The sequence below is a fragment of the Lepisosteus oculatus genome, chromosome 8 (assembly GCF_040954835.1).
Source record: "Lepisosteus oculatus isolate fLepOcu1 chromosome 8, fLepOcu1.hap2, whole genome shotgun sequence".
In the NCBI taxonomy this organism is placed as follows: domain Eukaryota; kingdom Metazoa; phylum Chordata; class Actinopteri; order Semionotiformes; family Lepisosteidae; genus Lepisosteus; species Lepisosteus oculatus.
The window spans coordinates 36,128,128-36,150,486 of NC_090703.1; the positions used below are offsets into that span (position 1 = coordinate 36,128,128).

Genomic DNA, 22,359 nt, shown 5'->3' on the forward strand with positions numbered 1-22,359 from the left:
GATAAATCTAAATAGCATTAACTGGCACTAGACAGAACATCATGGAAAAGCATGGTCAAATAAGTAATGGGCAGTGTACCCACAAAAACTGATGATGATGTCTTAGAAAATTACTGATGATGATGTATGTATTAGAAAATGTTTAAACCCCCTCTAAGGGATGCAATGTGTTAATATTTTTGTTGTGTTTCATTAATGGGTTTATTAAAATACTTGTGTTTTAGAATGGGGTCCATCTGAATTATAAACTTGCTCACTGAAAGTACTAAACATCATGATGTATATGACAAAGAACAAAGAATTACTCAGAAAACATGAAATATGATTATTTTCTTTCCAATCTAATCAACCCAAATTTTCCAGGCCAGAGTCAGAGAAATCTTGCTCTGGCCTGGGGGAATTGCTCCTAATCTGGCTTGACTGAATTTTAAACAAACCCCTGCTGTTACACGTGACACCTCAGAAATAGCTGAAAGGCAGGATATAATCATCGAGAATAGCCACTGGACCATATGTAGAATGCAGACTCGTAAACCCTCATTCATAGCAATTACATGGGTGGACTCAGACTATAAAACCCTCTGTAACATTGTTGCAATTGGAGCACTATGGGAAATACACCTTCCGTGTGTCTCTTTCAGTATTCTCTGGAAGTGGCCATGTTCCTTACAATTAAACTCAAACCGTGACTGGACTGCGCTGTGAATCCTTGCAATCCTATAATATCACAGTGTTCCTGCGTAGAATGATCAGTTGTTGAGGTCTGCTGTGCATGATGTGTGGGACATGGACCATATTTTTCTCCCACCCTAGTCAGTTTTTGTCATGTGAACCCTTTGCCTCCGAAAGCAACAACAATGGGTTCTTTCTGCTCATGACTGGATAAGGAAGGGCATGATTTTAAAAATAAAAGAGATTCATATTCACACACACCTCAGTTACTTCAACAAATAAACCTGAGCAAACATCTCAAATCCATATCTCAAATGTGAAACTGGGCCGCGTCAGCGACAGCATTGAAATTAATCGTAGCTTTTCTGTGGGTGTTTACCATTTGAGACATGAGGTGATAAGTGATGTGAGAAAACATTTTTATTACAGTTAAACTCAACTGGGAGCTCAGCGAGACACAAGCAGAAAAGAAAAGGGGTGACAGCAGACAAATCCAATTTAAAAATGTCACTTTCAACTCTACATTTTGCTATCCTGTTCAGCTTACTAGGTAGGTTACCTGCATCATAAATTCACACATACATTTTAAGAATCTCTGGGATTTGCTATGTTTTTGGAATTACCTGCTTCTTTTTGCTAGAAAGCAGCATTACATTAGCAGGAAAGGTGAGCAGATGTAAGAAACAGATATTCAGCTGTCATTGTAAATGTATTTGAACAGTTTTATAACGGTTAGAAAGAGATAATGTTAGCTATTTTTCACTAGGAATGGAGGCTAAATGGATCTCACCTGGAGTTGAGATGGTCTTAATATCTATTACAATTTGAACATTTGTTGTGAATAATTTTCACTGAATGTAATGCTAACTTGCACCAGTTGTATATTTAATTTTTATCAAAATTAGAATACAAAAATATAACAAAATGTTTTTCAGCTCTGCATTCCATCCAGGTTTTGGAGGGAAAATGGAGCTTTAACTGAAAGGGAGAACTTTTATTTCAAATATTACAATGGGTGTTGAATTGTTAAAAGAAAAATGAATCGCTTTGCAAAAAGTGGATTTGAAATCTTAAAATTAATTTCTTGGTTATATTTGGTACACTTGCTGGTAATATTTGAAATACTACTATTGTAAAGACAACTAGAATATTTTTTCTGACTATAATGAACAGCCAGGAGTTGTAACTTTTTTCATCATCATTGAATATATTATATTATATTATATTATATTATATTATATTATATTATATTATATTATATTATATTATATTCATTTTTATCTCCTTCTGAGAAGGGTAAGGCTGTGTTAGCATTCATGTGGAGGAATACAATTTTAAAGATCTACAGTATGTTTAACAATTGTGTCTTTATTGTAGTCTATTTTAAACAACTTCAGATTATTTTTTCTTATGGATAGAAAAAACAGTTCAGTACATTATCTGGTGAAAGAATTTGCAGAATTAAAAGGAATTAAAAGCTTGGATATTGCAGTATTCATGATAGGCCTTACCACTTTTCACTGGAGCTCTGGGGCCTAAGTGGTGCTGCAAACCTTCTCTGTGTAAGAGTAAATGCTAACATCTTTCTACAGTCCTTCCCAGTTCAGATTCCAACCCTGGTAGCAATCACCACTGCATGTTCTTATAAGCATTTCAGTAAAACTCACCAGAAGACACCACAATTGTGACTGTTACCATTTATTACCATTAATTCACAAGTGACTCATCATTGGTACTGCTTCAAGGGTCAATTCCATCTTACTTGAAATAAATTGGAATTTAGAATTTTTCATATTTATCTAGAAACATTTATGAAGTAGATGATTACTCTTGTAAGTCCCTTATGACATTGTGGCCATTCTGCTGCGTTTTTGTTGTGGTTTGATCTGTGATTGACTCTATTTTTTTAATATAACATCTCATGGATTGGAGGCAGGATTAGATTTTAATTATTTTTCAATAGAAATTAATTTTTAAATAGAAGTAAATAATAAATATCTGAATAAGTAATTTTTTAAGGCAATTGATTTGGAATTATTTAAAACAATTGGTATAATTTTGATCATAGCTGTATTTTGGGAAAAATCTATTGATGTGTATTTATTTTTTTGCTTTTTAATTGATAATTGTTGTAGTCGCCTCATGGATTTATTGAGGTTATAATTCTTCTTCTAAAACAAAGATTTTCTTCATGTGGAATGCTAGTAGTAAGGAAACTAGCCATAGGTTTTTGTCCCTGTTGAAGGCTTGTGTTTGCCAAAATATAGATAAGTGTTAAAACATAATTTTGAAGCAGAGAGAAAGTATGTCCAATTGATTCTACTACTTACATTGTTGTTGTTTTTTTACCGTACAGTGCTTATAAAATTTTGCATGCACAGTTATTTTCTTTTTCCTTTTTAAGAATTTTCTTTTATTATTTGAAAGGTTGATTTTGAATAATGCCTATTTTTATATTGTTGTTTCGATTTTTTTAGGAGGTACTCATTTAGTCATCGTCACAATTCCAGAAAAAAATATAAATGTAACTGACGGCCAGTCTGTGACTCTCCTGTGCACTTTCACCACTACAGCATCTGAGACAAACTTGAATATTCAATGGAGTTTTATTTCATCAAAGTCTATGACCCCTGTCCAGGTATGATGATATAAAGCATATTACATTCTCAGTTTGCAAACAATCATCATTACTGTATATATTATTTGAACATTTCTAAAGCATATATATATATTAGGTAATGATTTTGTGTTCACAATTAGGACTGCAATTTAACTGTAAGTATATATTTGCTGTTAAATGTTGTTTGTGATTCACCATCTGTAATGAATAAGACAAAGACAAATAATAGCAGCACATACTTCGTTTATTCCCTCATGGAAACATCAGTTATTCTACAGCATATGACAGTAAGAGATGCTCAGAAAGAATAAAAGTACAAAAAGCCCATCTACTGTAGGTCCTTTAGTTTCTAGAAGCGAATTATTTTGCCATTTCATCGAACAGCATACAGTAGTATCAGCTTTGACAACATGCTGATGGCTAGGAAGCTTATTTTAAAATCCTACAACCTTTTTAATTCTAATTTCAGTTTCAAATCTGCTTAATCACAGTTTGCTCTTATGGCCACTAGTTTATGGTTCACATTTGATTCTGAAGATGTCCATTGAGTTTATTGTCAACATCTTTCAGGATTCCGAATCAGATCCTAGTTGAGGATTCACACACAATTGCATGCTATTGCAACGTACAATTTAACATAACATCCCTCTCTTTTAATTCAATACTTTTAAATGTGGCCTAATATTTTGCTACATGTTATTGCATTTCGGGATTGACTAGAGAAAAGTGTTGCATCAATGTAAACAGACTTTTACTTTCACATACACTAGGTGGGTTCTCCAAGCTCAGAGTTTCCATCATATACTATACATATCCGTTGTTTTAGAACTGCTTTCTTCTTTCAACTAAAAAACAACAAATTGTGGAATAATTTGTTTTGATTTTTTAATGATTCTTCAATACTTTTCTCTGGGATGTCTTCAAACAAATAAACATAATTGTGCTTAATTAATTTGGCAGCATACATCATATGCTATCACAGCAGTAACTTCTTTTAATAAGTCTGGGAAACAAAAAAGGGGAGGGGAAACATACAAATTTAAGGGCAGTGTTTCAGTCGCAGAATACAATGCACAATGCTTCATAAAATATGAACAATACTTTTAATTTGTCTAATCTCATAACGAAAAAATGCATGGGTTTCGATCAAGATTTTCTGGAAATCCATTAACATAATTATATGACACAGCAAAAAAAAAATACTGAACACAAAAGAGCAAAAACAACCAATTATAAATGAGAAACCTGGCCATTAGAAACAATGATTGCCAAGTTGCAAGAAACATTGGTTGAAAAAGTGACTTGTAAGAAATCAGTGGGGCCTTTGATGGGTGTTGCATGTTGTTTGGTACCATTATGAACCAGCAGCAGATCATGTTGTGAAGTGTGAAATTTAACACCTAATGAGTCAAGGGGGACCTTTTCTGCCCAGAGTAACTAAGGTTAACACCCCTTGTACTTTGCAAATTGTCAAGGGACGTTTAATGTACAAGTATACAAGTAGTCAGGAAATCAGTTTAACACTTCAAACAAAGAATGCCACCTTTGATATCACCACATCTCCTTTGGTTTGGACATTCTGGTCCATAGGGAAAAGTGGCATCTATTGGTCCATCAACACTACCTACAGTACAACACCAACCTGTTTTTCTTCTTCCTGTTTTGAAAGGGTTTAAGGGTCTTATTTTATAGTATTGACAAGAACCAAGCTCTTTTTCTCAGATCTGACAACATCAGACTACAACAATTGCTACTGTACTTCTTGAAAATAAGGCTGCTTGAAAATAAGAATGCATTTAAAATGTATGGAGTTCTTACATTTTAATCAAAAAACTTTACAACTGACGTAATGTATGCTGACCATAAAAAATACAACTGACAATGTATTTATGTACTGTACATGCAGACACTATTTTTATTAAAATTAGCACATGTTTGAAACAATACCAAAAGCTGGTATGGTTCAAGTCACTATCTTCTGTTTTAAGTTATTTATGACTTACCATATATAATGAATCATAGACTAACAAAACTATTTGCTGAATAGTCTCAGTTTACTCCCCCATGGAAAGGAAATTTATTCTATATGACAGTAAGAGATGTTCATAAAGAATCTAAGTACAAAAGGTCCCATCAATATTGCAGTTTCAAATAACTATGTGATCTGAAAAAATTTTTTAAAGGAAGCAAATTTCAAATTCCCATAAGCCTTTCTGTAAAATTTTTTGTCTTCTGTTTTGTGAGTTAGTTTCTGAGATCTGATAGAATCAGGCTACAAAGTGCAATTACTGTTGGCTGCTTGAAGATATGAATGTTTAAAATGTATAGAGTTCTTACATTTTAATCAAAAAGACTCTACAACTGACTTTAGTTGAGATTGTAATAAAACACTATTATATACATCCTAACTGTGTTTTTTTTATAATTAAAAATACAAAAGATGATAAGGTTCAAATCTAGATGGATGTAGATATATGCACTTGCAAAACATTAATCTGCTACACAACAAAACTTTTATATCTCAAAAAGTTGAGTTAAATAGTACTTGTATTAAATAATAATGTTACTGGAGTTAAAGCTTTTTATCCTCATCATTCTTATCCTTATCATTCTGATGATAGTGGTTTCGGCACAGTAGCAGGGAATAGTTCTTTGATTTCCATACTTGACGAAAGACAAATTAGTTCAGGTGGGTAGCTGCGTCAGCATGCGTAGGCTGCAAAGGAACAAGTAATAAGTTTATTCCATGCTGAAAAAAAGAAGAAAGAGAACACAACGTTTCGGCTGTGGAGCCTTCTTCAGGTGTGAGAGAGACAGGGCAGTAGGCAAAGGTAAAGTAGCGAGAGAACAAAGGTAGGGAGGGGGGAGGAGTGAGAGGTGGGAGCAGGGGACAGAAAGAGAGGCCAATCAAGAGGTGTGAAGTCAGAAGTCAGAATGGGTGCAGAGAGGTGTGAAATGAAACTTTCAATGAATGGAGAAAATTTAAAAGAACAGTAGTCTGTCGTTAAGAGAAGGGAGAATGTGTGATCCTAGCTGCAGAATAATTTTGGTTTTGGTGGTCTTTCTGATGTATGAATTCGGAAAAACGTCTTTGAGAACACAGACGGAGAGATTAGAGTGGTCGTGGCCGTCAGAGGTGAAATGAGAAACAATGGTCTTGGAGAGATCTTTAATCTTCACAGCCCTGACGTGTTCTCTGAAGCAGTCTCCGAGTCTCCTTCCTGTTTCTCCAATGTAGATGGCTGGGCATTTATGGCTGGGAAAGACAAATTAGTTGCACTTTTGTAAATTAGATTCCTCTCCTTTATTGTTCTAAAAAAAAATAAGAACAGGTACTGTCACAACAGTTCTCTAACTTCAGATTTAGGTTTTCAGGTATTTTTAATGGACAGTTTCAGATTAGGCATATAAAGTATTGCAGTACTATTTGTAAAAATACTTCTGTAGGCAAGAGGGCAATATTAAATGCTCATTTTAAAACATACATTTATTTAAAAAAATATTTTCTTAAGTTAAACATATTTAATCATCAAAATACCCAGCTTGGTATTTGGTATTTCTGGCTTATCTTGATATTGACATACTTAAATAGCAATGAATGGATCGATAAATGGAGTGTCTGGTTATATCTGCTATTAAAAAAAACAACATACAGTAAGAATCTTTTTTTTTACACGACAATGTGTGCTTTTTAAGCAGTTTACCATACATGTTTGTCACCAAAGAATTTGAAATCTGAAAGTCCTGTCAGACAAGCCTGGTGTTCAAAATTAACCATACATTAATACAGAATAATGTCATCAATATATTAATATGTAATTAATACACTATAAGTAATCATACACAATACGTAATCATGTAGCTTGTTTATTTGGACTACCCCCCGCTCTCCATCAGCCAAGCACTTACAGGCAATATTCCGATTTTCTTGGCTCATCCAGTTAACACCATCATTCTGGACATACAGACATTCACTAAAGCATTTAAAAGAGGCCTGTTTCCCTGTTTTGAAGTGTAATGGTATTTTAATATAGAGGTTAATATTTTCAGTTATGGAGCACAGAAATGGTACAAATATTTTATTCAGTTATTTATTGGACTGTAATTTAACTTGGAACAGTATAGTGCACCATACTGAATCCAGAGAAAATTGCAGGAAATCCATGATCAAAACACAGTCAAGCCAAGGTAAAATAATGAAAATCCTATGTTAAACATACAACAATACACTTTCATCTGGGTACTAACCTAACCAGAAAATTAGTCGATCAGCCAATAGAAAGTATCATTATTGGTTTAATTTTTTCTCAATACAAATAACAGAGAGTGTGGTTCATCATCTGAGTTGACTACAGCTCTCAACTAGGTAGAAGAACCGTAGAACTGTTGTTCTATAGTTAACAAAGCAAAATCCACTGCATCATTTCATTTTTAAATTCAGTTTATAGGCAATTTGGGATAATTATGCAATCTTAAAATTCTGATGTAATTCTTTTGTAAATTTCTCTCCTGTAGGGAATATAACTAAAATGGAAGTATTACCTACTAGCTACCTATTAACTGGATCATATCTCAATCCACTTTAGTGCAATACTGGACTTAAATATTGCAAGTTCCATTTTTAAGCCAGGGGATGATTACTGTCCTCAGACAATCAGTCAGTAACATTTGCACACAATAAGCTTTTTGTAGAGTTGAAATTATACCAGCTTAGATCATTTAAATATCATATTTGTCACCTCAACGATAGATTCTCAGACTAGCATATTTTCACCCAATACAGCCTTCACTGTGCCCCAATGCTCAGAAATTGGATCAGTCTTCCAACAATGTTTGTCTTGACACGGTGTATGGGACTGATAAACGTGGAAGATGTAGCTGGCAAAACCAGGTAAGAAATGCTCAGCATGGACATTTGTTCTGCCCTGCAAACATGCGTTAAAGGGCAAAGTAGAGCATGTCCACTCAGTCACAAAAGGGCAGCCAAAGGAATAGACAGAAACAAGAAAGAGGTTTCCTTTGTATCAGGGAGAGAACAGTGGCATTCAGAACATTTGGGCTTGCAAGGGAATCAGAGCCAGAGCCTATCCAGGCAGGCAACAGGAACACGGCAGCATTCACAGGATACAGTACATCCTGGATGGGACACCAGTCCATTGCTGGGCGGATACACACACACACACACACACACACACACACACACACACACACACACAGCCTACCAGTATGTTTTTGGACATTGGGAGGAAACCCCCATAAACACAAGGAGAACATACAAACTGCAGATAGCACCCTAGGTCTGGAATCTAACCCAGATCTTCAGTGTTGTGAGGCAGCAATGCTAGCCCACTGAACCACCGTGCATCTTAGGCTTCCTAGGCTTTTGCCATTCATCCTAAAATAATGTAACTTCCATTTACAAATTCTGCTAACTGTCTGCCTCCAATACCTGATAAATGTAATATTTCAGAGTACAGTCAAGAGAAAGATGCTCTTGATTGGCTTCACCAGTAAGAAACATATGCTGTGCTCAATTGTCCTCATATTACAACCCTTAGGATGGTGCATATTGCTAGCCAACAGTAACCAGGATTCCAAATGATGAACAGTGGTGCACAAATTGATCATTTTAAAAGATGAATGGGTCTGCACATTGGCCTAACTTTCTATCTCTTTCTCTTTGAGAAAAAGGAGTCTTTGCTTTGTAAGATCTAATTCTTAAAAATTGGCAGTTCCAAAGTAGGTAGTGTGGAAGGCTCTGAAGGTCTGAAGGCAGCATAGCTGAGGGAAAAGTTCTGCACATAAGCAATTTTTTTATGTATAGATTTGTGATTTATGTTCCAATGAAAGGGTGTTGCCTACAATATCTTTCAAAAGTATTCACGCCTTTCCAAGAATTGATTACTGTATATTTCTGCATTATAAATGATATATACTGTACTGTATACATTATGTATATCACTGATTACTTGCATAGATGAAAGGTGTTAAGAATAAAAAATGCAATGAAAAATCAAAATCTTTAGTATATTAATTGCATAATTATCATGCCTGAGTTAGTTCTTTGTAGAAACACATTTGATACCAATTACAGCTATTTGGATGAGTCTCCACCAACTGAGATAGAGCAGTTTTTACCCTTCTACCCATTGCTCATGCTCTAGTCATGTTCTTTAGGGATGGGATTTTTGATTGAGAACAATTTTCAAGTGTTCCCACAGATTTTCAGTCAGATTCAGGTCTGAACTTTGATTGGACCATTCAGGGATATTCGCCTTGCTCTTGTTAAGACACTCCAGTTCAGCTTTGACCTTGTGCTTTAAGTCAGTACCCTGCTAAAAGGGAATTACTATCCCAGTTTACTAAGGATGTAAGATTCTGCCATGTAACCCAGCATTGTTGAGTGACTAGGATATTGTTTGCTCATGGACATATTCTCAGTAGTTCTTTCAAAGCTGCCTCATAGAGTCACCCTAACTGCTTAGTTTTGAGGAATAGTCTGATGATACACCTTCCACTTCATCATAATCAACTTTACCATGCTCAAAGGACCATTCGGTATTTTTAAAATGTTTTTGTACACTTCTCCTGCGCCATTCTACAACTTTATGATGGTCTTCAAAGTTGAATCCTTTCTAAAAAATAATTGCCTGTATGAGCGATCTTACAGAGACTGGTGGATTTATTCCGAAATAATGTCAACCACTATTATTTCACACAGGCAGAGGCCATTCAACTAATTGTGTGACTTTGTCAAAGCACTTTTGTGCTCCTAAACCAATAAGATTTGTCATAGCAAATGTGGTGAACACTTAATAAACATCACAATAAACATGTTTTTGATTATTCTTTGCAGTTTTGCTGACATTTAACTTTTCACCCATAAGTGTTTGGTGTGAGCATACTGTACAAGCTTGAATTGAAAATATTCACTTTAAAATGTACTGCATGTGTATATCATTTGGAATTCAGAGAGACTGAATCTCTGAAGATGAGACATCTTTGGAAGGAGTTTTTAAAGTAACTGTATTGTAGAGAAGCCCTGTACTAGATTATAGATCCAGCCAAAACATTGTTTAGTTCTCTGTATACATTTTACATTCAGGGAATGTTCTAATCCTTAACCTTCAACTGAGATCATTCTGACCAAATGAGGAGAGTTCTCTCTTTCTTGACCAATGGAGAAAAGCAAGTCCTCTGATGTCAAGCTCTATGATGGAAATTAGTTATCCATAAACAATGGAATATGAAGTAATCTGAGAATCTACCTCCTAGAAGTGAAAAACAAAATTATTTCTCTATAACCTACTGTAAGTTATCTCCTATAAAAGAGAATTCAACCTTGACATGAGGGGAATACATGCTAGCATTGGAGGGTCAGAAAGTTTCTAGTTTTCTTTCCACCTGAACCCTTAATTTAATAATTTTATGTTTAATTGGATAAGTTGAAGACTTTTCTTGTTCTAAAGAAGCTGGGGATTTAAATTGACCTATAAAGACTGCTCGACAGGTGCCCTTGAAGATCAGCATGGGCTCCTCTTACAAAAGAAGAATCCAAAGTGCTCATTCACAGCGCATATAGAGAGGCTTTTAATTAAAAACAAGTGCAATGCATCCAACTAATTATCCATAAACTTGTGGAAATGCATGTACTTAAACGTTTAATGGAGCTCTGTTGGAGTTTCTAAGCTTGTATTAGGCTGCCCTCTTGTGGCTCAACCAATATAGCCAGTCTGATTCTCAGCTGTGACAGTGTGCAGGATAACAAAATTACTAAAAAAGCTCAATTTAAAAATACACATATATACACATAGAAAGTAGAGGATCAGTTAACCTAAAGAAAATCAGATCAAAACAGACCTAAATGATTCCCCACAGAACAATGTTCTGTAAAAGCTAAAGTAATTAATGTTTTATGAAGACAAAGCACCAAAGTAAATGTCAGCTCTTAGAACAAAAAGGACAATATCTACAACATTAGAGAAAGGAAAGAGTAGTTAGACTCAGCTATAACTGCTGATTAAACTTGACATTGCTCATTGGGACCTAAGTTTCAGTAACTGGTATGCTCAATCTTTTTCAAAATTTACTCCTTATGTCAGGAACTAAAAGTAGTCCAGCATATGAGTAAATAAAATTGAGAGTTTGCCATAACAAAAACATTTTGTCATGACAGTCCTTTCTTTAGGTTGATTACAGTGGTTATTAAGGTTGCAGTATGAGGATATGGTCCCTTTCACCTGGCAATCCCTGTTAACACAAACTGACTCCTGGGGAGCTCATTGTAATAAATAATGTCACTGCACTGATATCACTGACCACTTGGCGTGTAGTCTGTTGTTTATTATATTCAGGAAGCTTTGGAAAGTGCAAGCAGGACTGTTACCTCAACCTGACTGCAAACTTTCAAAGCTGCTTTAAATAATATTGATTTCCCTAAGAGGTGACACTTACGTTTATTTGTTTTGACCTCAAATTGCTTTTATTACTGTTGATGTATTTTTTTACATTAAACTACTACTGAATTAAATTTAGAGATTATACAAATTAATTATTTATTAAATAATTGACCATTTTGAACCCGTTTAAGCGATTAACCTTATGTGGGTGAAGGAGGGAACTCCAAAAGAGTTGCACATTTAAAAAAAAGATAAAAGACTGTTTTCCGGTTTTGACTAATATGATCAAATTAAAGTGGTCCATTTATTACATGAGATATAAATATCAAATTAAGATTTTGTAGATTGCAATACCACGTGACTTTAGCTCACGTCATTAGTGTCTAATACCAAATTATTTGTATGTGTGCAATAAGTTGCTTTTTTTGTCTAAGTCACATATTTGTGTCAAACTGACCACAAAAATTAACTATGGATTTGTGTTGCAGACAATTGGTCAACTAAGGTCAACCATCATGCTAATTAAATGGATTTTCTTAGAACTGTGCACAGTTGCATACAATATGTCACGGATGTCAGAAAGGACGAACCGTGGAATGGCAGGAGAGTGCAAAAGACCCTATCCGTAGCGGCGAGACAGGGGTTATCCCGGGCCCGGGTTCAGGAAATGCCGAATAGAAACCTATGCCCTCAGGTAGCGGACGTGGGGCGACCTGGTGCTAGGCGGGTCTCAGGACACCGAACATCAATACTGAGCGAAAGCAAATGAAAGGCCCAGAAATACATAGCCCGAGAGAGAGAGAGAGAGAGAGAGAATATTAAAGTATTGACTACACCTAAAAAACAGTGACCAAAATTCCTACCACCACAAAGCCCTGCTGAGCCAAGAGCTGAGCCCAAAACAGAGCCCCCTGAGCCAGCTGGTCCTGAGGCTCACCGACCTGAGCCACACCGACACTAACCAGCCTCAGGACAACTGCTAGAGCACCACAACCCAGACTCAGCCACATCACAGCACAGATCAAGCAGCAATATCTCACACACTGGGACAGACACACACAAACACAACATAAACTGGAATGCTACAGAACCCTAAACAGACAATACACACTAGCTGAATATTTGACCAAAATAAAAAATAACAAACAAAAACAGACCCTGACGAAGTACAGGCTCAGTGACCACAGCCTGGCCATAGAAACTGGGCGACACAGGCAGACCTGGCTGCCCAGAGAGGACAGGCTGTGCTCCCACTGCCAGCGGGGAGAAATAGAGACAGAGGTGCACTGTGACAGATACTCTGGGATTAGAGAAACATTCTTCCCGAAATTCAGAAATCTAATCCCAGAGTTCCCACACCTGCCAGAGTCACAACGGGTCCCAATCCTACTGGGAGAGGGAGGAGGGAACTCAGTTTATCTGGCAGCCCAGTATGTGATCTCCTGTCACAGCCTGAACAGTGAGTCTGTCTTCCAATAATGCTCCAGCTGCCTACAGTATGTGTCAATATTTTATAATATGTCTTTGTTGTAAATGTCTGTAACATGTCTGTAGGTTTTATTTTACTTCTATTTTTTGTTTTGTTCCATGTTCATTTTATTATTTTTATTTGCTTTGGCAACACTGATTGTACCCATCGGTCATGCTAATAAAGCACCTTGAATTGAATTGAGAGAGAGAGAGAAACACTGGAAGGAAAGCACCGGAAATAAGAGACAGGACAGAGAAGGAGCGCCCTCTGGCTGCAGAGGGCGTGACACAATACCTGAGGTTACTGTACATTTCCCCTTAGTATTACCCTCTAGTGTCTAGTTTTGAACAAAGCAGTTCATTGAAAGTAAATACCCTACCTAAGGGATAATGTCTCCACTTATAATACCTATTATATATTATAATACAATAGGTATATCATACAATAATTCCTCAGGACCCTTTGTATCTCGTGGTTTTCTTTCTAACTGAACTCTTAGTACCTAGTCTTGCTGATATTTTATTTTTTCTTTTGCTCTTTTTTTCATTCTATTCCACTTGTACTCCACTTGAGGAGAATAAGTATGGGCAGGAAAGCCCACCCATTAATTGTTTCATGATTTGTCATGCTGCAAAGAGGAAGAACAGGGAGGGATCTGTCTAGCTAATTGCAGCCTTATCACTGGTGGTTCCATTTCTCCTCAAACTGTTTAATAACATGTATATCCATCATAACTGTTTAACCAACCCTCGAGAGATTTTTTCTTAATTAATGATGATGATAATAACAGGAAGCTTCCATCAAATACTGCCTATTCAGTTGGTGGTTAGCTGGTTAGGATGCGTGTGAATCCTGGCATCTGTTTTACATGAAAGCATTTGTTCAGATTCAAGTCACTTTTGTTACTGAATGCTAATACTAATATTAGTAATACTATTACTAATTAAAAATAGTATTTAGTAATACTACTAATAATACTTAAAGTATGAAATCCACTAACTGATACAGAAGTAATGTTAATGTCTTTAGTATATTCAATCTTTTAACAACTCAAAACTCCTGGCAAAAACAAGTAAATATTTAATGGAATGGCTTGTTTAGTCTGCATAACCAAGTTCAGATAATCTAAAACATACACAATACAGGGTTCTTAAATGCCTGAAAGCCAAGAAACCCTGGAGAAATGAGAGATTGGGTTTCACTCCTTTTTTAATTATTGAAATGCTTCCTTTTCAGATCTATTACTATGAAGCCGCCCAGACTTTCATTTCTAAGCAATTTCAAGGAAGACTTGGTAGAGTGGCTGGACAGAACAACGCTTCAATAACCATCAACAATACACAGCCTTCAGACTCTGGAATGTATACCTGTGAAGTCAACAACATGCCTGACTTTCAGGGGCACAACCAAGGGAACATCTTTTTGTCTGTTTTAGGTAATTTTCATTTTAAGTTTTACATTGAACTCCACCAGATTTACTATATATATATAGCTCCCTGTATGTACTGTACAGTATATAGCTCTCTGGAGCACAGATGGAGATGATGGCAATTTCAACCTGTCATCATTTCTGATATAAATCTTTTAGGTCTAACCAATTAATCAAAACAGATTTCCCTCCTCCCTTTAAACTCAGGGGGTGGATTGTGCAGGATAAATTAGTTTTGTCTTTGTAAAAGGCTTTACAGCAAACTAAATTACTATATCATGTTTCTTGTGTGTATATTACTGCTTCGGTTTGTTCAAAAAGGCCTTAAGGTATAGTTAACAAAGATTTACCTTTTCTATTTCCATTCTGAATCATCTAGAATCCTTTTTCAATACAGGTGGTCCTCTAGTGTAGTTCTAATTATTATTTCCGTGACTATCCACGTAATTAAAATAGGACTTATTGGTCTATCATTATTGGTTCATTTTTATCAACTATTTTATGGATTGGTGCAACTTAACAATTTTCCAGTCAAAGGGTATTACCCCCAGTTTAAGGGATAGTTGAAAGAGTTTTATTAATGGTCTATGAATTACCTTTTTTCCATAGGTACCTATACCATTGCTTTTTTACAATTAGGCTGTGGAGATCTTAATTCTTTTAATTAAATATTATAACTAATTAATAACATTTTCATTTTCACTGCTAATACTATATAATATAGTTCTTTGACTTTACTCAAACTGGGTCAATTTTTAGTACTTGAGTGAAATATTCATTTAACATGTTTATTTTAATATTTTTTCCTCAGCTTTTTTTCTTTCATTGTCTAATCTTTTTTCCAGGATGTTTTTTTTTTCTGCGAAAGTTTCTTCAATTATTGCTGTTTTTTTGCTTCAATAATGATAAAGAACAGATTGAGTTGTTTTAGCCTCCTTTTATTTCCTCTTTCTCTCACTGCTTTTCTCACATCTGTTCTTACCAGTGTTTGAAGTTTATTACCATCTATTTCTTTAACGGGATTTTTTTAACTGTTCTGTAAAGTGCTTTCTTTTTCATTTTTGTCTTATTCAATAGCTTTGACTCGTGTTTTGTGATCTCACAACATTGCCAGAAATTTCTCCAGATAATGCTAACTGCTGTGGGTTCTAGAAATCTCATGTCATGAATAATGGCAGGTGCCTTGTTTTTCATGCCATGAAACTAGCACATGGGAGATGAGGACCACAGACATAATTGGAAAAATATTTTAAAAAATCTTTTGACACTCGCTCAGATTTACTTTTTCATATTCACATTTTATCATACTCACATGCAATCTCTTTATATGTTTATTTTTCTATCACAGTCAAACCTTCAACCCCTTTTTGCTCTGTCCATGGGACAGTGGAGTCAGGTCACCTTGTAACACTGACATGTCACTCTGAACACGGTACACCTCCTCCAGCCTACACCTGGAACAAAGTGGATAAAGAGACCAATAGAAACGTACTTGGGACAATGAGTAAGTTCATATGGACCGCAATGCATTTCAGTTCCATTCTGTATAAACACAAAACCCAAACAATCATTAACTTTAATTAAAACATTTACTTAATTATGTTGAGAAATACTATGTAGAAAATGGAGAATAAGATACATTAATATCCACTTCATCCTCCACAGTTTAAGTTAGCTTGCTTGTACAGCCAGTTTGCATTTTTGAAACTTTATGTAGTATTGTTGACAGATGCCAAGTAAGGTCTCCAAAGGGTTTGGGTTCTGAGACATCTATGGAAATAGAGACTGTCTTGATTGGCAGTAGATTACACTTTTATTAAACTGGAAATGTTTAATTGAAAACAGAAAACTTGAGATTGCCTGAATATATGACTCATATAATACAGATACTGAGAAGCACTAAAAATGCAACAGATTAGTATTAGAACAAGTACTATTTGTTTTTAATGCCTTTCACGAAAAAGAACTGTAACAAAATAGATGTTCGGGCTTTTCCTTTACATTATTTTGACTTTATATGACATTTTCATTTTATTTTTTTATGTTGATTCACACCTAAAAACAACCTCCACATGTGCGAGATGCTTAAAATTAAACAAAGAACACAACTTTCAACATGACCCTCTGTGCTTAAACATTTAGACATACTTATATCCTTTTCTTCTTTTTCAACAGACATCCAGACTGGAGTGATGAAAATTTCCAATCTGTCTCAGTTTGAGTTTGGACAGTACCAGTGCAATGCCTCCAACATCTTGGGGTCTGCAGTTTGCGTCGTTGAACTATACGAAGGTCATTTTAAGAAAAAGCTGCAGGAATAAAATCTTTTGGGTGATAAAATGTTGGAAAAGAATGTTGTGCTTTTTATCTTTGTTTACAGCCAGTTTCTAACAGGGCAAGATAATCTGTGAATGATTCAACAGGCCATAATTTGTCAAATACCCATGTAGGTCGAATCAATTTGTTCACAAGCAAATATTGAAAAATTAATAAAAGGATGATATCAGATTATGCAGATTATCAGGAACAGTATGGATTTAGAGAGGACTGGTCTTCTTTTAAGAGTTTTCTTAAAAGTTTAACAAATGTAATAAATATATCTCTTTTAAAAGTTAGATTTCATTAAACAAGGAATGGAGTAAAGGTTTTGTGATTAGTAGATACTGTATGTTTTAGGTTTGCTGTAGAGAAGGTTTCCACTCTCCATGTATTAATGGGAATGTGCCAGTACACTGAATTAATAGTTATGATTCCACATTAAGAAAGATTGAAATTTGGAAAAAAATTGGAAGTGTGTTTAAATACATTTTAAAAGGAGGGCATCATGAAGTATGTGCATAGAAAAACTATTCTGTAAAATAATTACTAAAAAAATATTTAAAGGTGGGCAGCACAGTGGCACAGTGCTTAGCACAGTGCTGCCTCACAGAGCTGGGGTCCTGGCTTAAATTCCTGGGGTGCTATCTGTGCGGAGTTTGTATGTGCTCTAGGTGTTTACTTGGGTGTCCTCCAGGTACTCTGGTTTCCTCCCACAGTCCAAAGACATACTGGTAGGTTAATTGGCTTCTAGAACAAGTGGCCCTGGTGTGAGTGTGTTTGTGTTTTTCCCTGCGTGCAAGGGGCAGTGTGGTGGCTCTGTGGCTAAACATCTGTGCTTGTGGCTGGAAGGTTGCCAGTTTGTCAGCGGAGAAATCCTAGTCTGTTGGGCCCCTGAGGAAGGCTGTTAACCCCAACTGCTACAGAGGCGGCGTATAAATGGCTGACCCTGCGCTCTGACTCCAAGCTCCTTTCCCTGTCCGTGTGTCTCATGGAGAGCAAGTTGGTGTATGCGAAAAGACAAATACCTAATACAAAAAATTGTATATGGCCAATAAAGTGATCTTATCTTATCGACAGTGGATCGGCACTCCTGTCTTTCACCAGTTGCTTGCTGAGATAGGCTCTAGCTCCCCTGTGACCCTGAAATGAATGACGTGGTTAGAAAATGAATTGATGGATATTTTAGGACAAGAAAAAAGGACTTTAAATCGTTGTCATTTTCTCATTTTTATTTCATATCATTTAAATGCAGACAGTGCTCAGAAATACAGATATAGATCCATAACTTCACTGCCTTCTACTTGCCAACAGTTCCCCATGGGGCAGAGGTCGTAGGAGCGGTGATTGGGGCAGTTTGTGGAGCTGCACTCATTGGCCTCATCGTGTGGTACGTGACACATAAAATGAAGAGGAGGAAATACAAAGCTGGCAAAGCAGCTGCTACTGACATGGAGTAAGTAACCTGCATATTCTCAAAGAGAGTTTTTTTTAAATTAAAACAACAAAGAGAAACAGTGATTTCTGTTGATTATTTTATGTCAAATACAATATAATACAAACCAGTGGCTGCAAAAAGATTCCTCTGGGCTGCAAGAGGAATAAGGCCATCATCCCACTTTGACCAGGATTCCTCATGCCATGGGACATAATTAGTTGAGCACTGCCTGTGTTGAAGGGGTTCAGCTTGCTGCCTAACGGCAACTGCTTTGTCCAGCCTTGGGGTTTTGTCAGTGCATGCTCCATCATGCTGGTCAATGCTAACTGTAGTCTGGTAACTGTAGGACTTTCAGGTTGAATAAGAACAAAGTAATTCTGACATTATTTCAGAGGAAAGCATGCATTCCTCATCCTTTCCATGCTGGTGTGAGGGCAGTAGTGGTAACCAAAGTTAATATAATTAAGATACCATTGCCTAATGTATGACAATAATTCTACGATTTTCCTCCTTACATTGAGGAGCATACGTATCCAAAAGTAACAATTTGAGAAAATCAAGAGGAGATTCTGGAGCTGTGATTGCCAGAAAATATGATTCCCAGATGTGAAAATACAAAAATGAAGTGCAATCAATAGTAAACGACCTCTAAGTATTGTTTTTAATTTCTTAGGTTAAGTAGTTCACATCAGGAGGAATACTGTATATGAACAATGTGTGGATATTGCTATTTCATGCTGAGTAATTCGCTGGGCAGATGGAGCTGTCTTAACCCCCTTTTAATGGAGGATAAACTAGGCAGCTAATGCAAGCACAAAGGTGAAAAGGAGAGAGGGATGTGAAAAAATGTGCAAGCAAGATATCAGCAAGAAGCAGAACATTTGTACGGTACATAGTGTAAGTGAAAGTGGGCGGGATTAGGGTTTGACCTCTTCTTGAACTTTGTTTTAAATTCTGTTTATGAAAGAGGTGTGGATTTGACATTTATGTTATACTGCACTTTTAAGACTCTGTTTTGTTTGAAACCACATACGACTCTTTGATGTGTTTTCTTTCTGCCAAAAGGGTGAAAGCTCCGGTGGAAGATCCGGTGAAGTACCAATCCGTCCCCACTGCAGAGAATGAACCGGTCTCCAATGCTGCAGAAGTCCCACCAGAGTCCACACCTGGTGAGGACAAACCTGAGCAGGAAGAAGCGTAGGTCACTGTGCTCATGTAAAGTTGAAAGGTCACCCATCAAAACTGTCAGTTGCTTTCAACAAGCTTCTATCAATCACACCCAATTTACAACCTCATGTGACTGCATATCAAGAATAATGTGTGGTCTCCTTCGTATCTTGATTCAAAACAAGGAAGTAAAATGTAAGACTATATTGTAAAACTCAGTGCCACCATTCAATTGAGTACATTGGGTACATTTAGTACATTGAGTCAAATTTAAAATTCCAAAGTTAACCGATTACAAAGTTTGCAAGGGAAAATATAAACTGATTAATCTAAGTGCACATTAAATACCATGGTCCGTTTTTGACTAAATCAGGATAGCAGTTAAAATATATCTGGAAGAATTGATGGTTTTAAATCTAGCCCGCTTTTACAGTTGTTTCAAAATAGTGTTCTTACAATGTTTAATTATTCATCAGGACATAAACATTAATGTCAACGCAGACCTTATTAATTAAAATGATTAATTTAAATAACATGTGACAAAGTCTTATTTTGCATTTACTAATCTGGTGTTACAAATCTACACTATATTGCGATCCATGTAATAAATCACATGATTATCTTCAAGAAAGTGAGAGGCCACTGGGTAAATCAAGTGTACCCATTGCACCTTCTTGAGGATATTTGTTTTAATGCACTTTTGGTCTTACTAACTTGCCTAACTTGTGTTTACTCAACTTAATTTTCAATATGGTTTTTCTGTTCAATGCAATAGCACTGTAATACAGTATGTGACTTTTTGCATCCCTATACAGGTCAAAATAACCTGAAAGGATGTATTTTGTGTACTACACTGGATGTTTCCATGCAGAAACACCAAATGCATTAGTAAAATCAAAAAACAAAGTAAAGCCAAACAATGCAGCTCTATAAAATATAATCCAGTGGTCACTCATTTTGTTGATGACTTTTCTCACTTGATACTGTATGTACTTGTGTATGTATTAAGTCCATATCTCTATAAGGAGGCATTTTGGAACCCAGTGCAATGCAATGAACACTGACTTAAACCTTGATCATTTATTGTATTTAAAGACATTTGTACAACTCTTGTGTATATGTATTACATAACTAAACATTGTACCGTCTTTGAATAAATCATTTGGTAGTGGTAACCAATTTAACAGTTTTGCATTTTTAAGAGTTATGTGCACGCAAGTCTATCTACTTTTAGATTATCTAGGTATCTTGATGGGCTATTTATAACATAAGCAATTTACAAATTGATTAATTAATGAGAAATAAGGATTATTTTCACATGGTATGTTTTGTAGTGTTTAATGTTGAGTAAATTGATGTTCTAATAATGTTTTTTTGCCAACATTGATGGCATATAATTTTTACAATGGATTAGAGAGGGTGGTCATTTGATTGCTTTGATTTATTTCTGCTGGATATCACCTCGTTAACTTGGAGTGTGCATTCTTTTTACTTTGTTGAATGTTATAGCAATTTTCACATTCCTTTTTTTACTATTTCAATCATGCCTGAAAAATTCTGAATGTGATTGTTCCCGATTATGTTTTTACCATTGTTACAGTATAACAGCTGCCAAAATAAAATAATTAGTTGGCTACAGTTTGTGTATGTTTGGCTATATGTACTGTGTGTTGTTCAACATATTTTAAATTGGAAGTAATAAAGGTTTTTGAAAATAATGAACTATATCAAAGACTACTTTGTCATTTTAACATCTCATTTAAACTAGTTTTCTAGATATTTATCTATTTTTGAATTCCTGTGAAGCCTATTAGAGAATTATTAACAAAATCTGCTTCATAAATAAGGAAAACTTTGTTATTTTTTAGCATTTTTCTTTGCACACATATTTCTGCTCCCAATTCAAAGTTTAAGGGTATATGTTAATAAAAATGACCAGCTTTGGTTAGTACTTGGACTAGCTCTGCACTATTACTAGGCCTCTTAATCATCACTGAATTTGCAAACAGGTGTCCTGAAGTTTTTCAGGACCCTATGCAGACGGCAGAATCCGGAGGGGAGTGAGACAAACACGGGTAGAGAAGACTAGGATCGGGGCTGGCTCGGCAGGGCGTGGTTCAAGGCAAACAAGTCCAAAGGGAGTTCGTAGGGTAATCCAGAGTAGGCAAGAGCCCATAGCCTGGTTATCCATCCAATACAGAGATGGAGTGGGATCCAGTGAAGGGTCGGGGGATTAAAAAAGGGGTAATGGGGCCAGGCACTCCAAGCCCCAGACCCAGATGGTCAGGACGCCGTTGCGAAGCCTATGTTGTCGGGCGACTCCTGGACTCGCTGGTAGGCAGGTTTCTGGGCGTCCATCTTCCAAAGCTGAGCCTGGAATGGTGGGAGCGTCTCGCTTTTGTTGGGAGGGGCTGGAACAGGAGGGCGGTACCAAAAATCAAGACAAACAAGAAAGAGCCGGATCCTCCTTAAGAGTAGGGACTTACGATCGTGAGTTTCTTTCAAAGAGTTTCTTTCAAAGGGTCACTGAAATAAAATTCCAATGGGGCACGATTAACAGTGCGAGGCAACAGTTTGAAACCAGACTTCTTAATGCACTCCACTATAGCCCTCACAGTGGGGACCATAGCCCTCAGCATGGACATCGAAACTAACCCTCACCATTGGCACTGTAGCCCTCAAAATGTGTTCTGTAACTTTCACAATGGGCACTTTAACTCTCAGGATGGGCACCATAGCCCTTATCACTTAAGCACACATTCTCATCTAGCAGAATTGTGCTGATGATAAGAGCCCTATTGTTAGCAACGCCAAAAAGACCAAGTCAAGTCAGAGTCAGGGAAGTGA

At 36.2% G+C, this 22,359-nt stretch overlaps 1 protein-coding gene across 1 annotated transcript; it reads left to right on the plus strand.

Annotated features, from left to right (window-relative positions):
* The first annotated feature begins 1,117 nt into the window (after nucleotides 1–1,117).
* Nucleotides 1,118–21,202, plus strand: LOC107077830 (V-set and immunoglobulin domain-containing protein 1). The gene is made up of 7 exons (XM_015351107.2): nucleotides 1,118–1,222; nucleotides 3,150–3,310; nucleotides 14,399–14,597; nucleotides 15,940–16,095; nucleotides 16,767–16,883; nucleotides 18,222–18,363; nucleotides 19,411–21,202. The coding sequence occupies exons 1-7, from the start codon at nucleotides 1,177–1,179 to the stop codon at nucleotides 19,544–19,546; spliced, it is 957 nt and encodes a 318-aa protein (XP_015206593.2). The 5' UTR covers nucleotides 1,118–1,176; the 3' UTR covers nucleotides 19,547–21,202.
* Nucleotides 21,203–22,359: the final 1,157 nt, after the last annotated feature.

Bases quoted from the DNA above. Each gene is read 5' to 3' on its own strand.
- LOC107077830 (XM_015351107.2), top strand. From the start codon at position 1,177: ATGTCACTTTCAACTCTACATTTTGCTATCCTGTTCAGCTTACTAG. The intron at 3,311-14,398 runs GTATGATGATAT...CTTCCTTTTCAG, and splicing joins AGTCTATGACCCCTGTCCAG to ATCTATTACTATGAAGCCGC. The intron at 14,598-15,939 runs GTAATTTTCATT...TTTCTATCACAG, and splicing joins CATCTTTTTGTCTGTTTTAG to TCAAACCTTCAACCCCTTTT.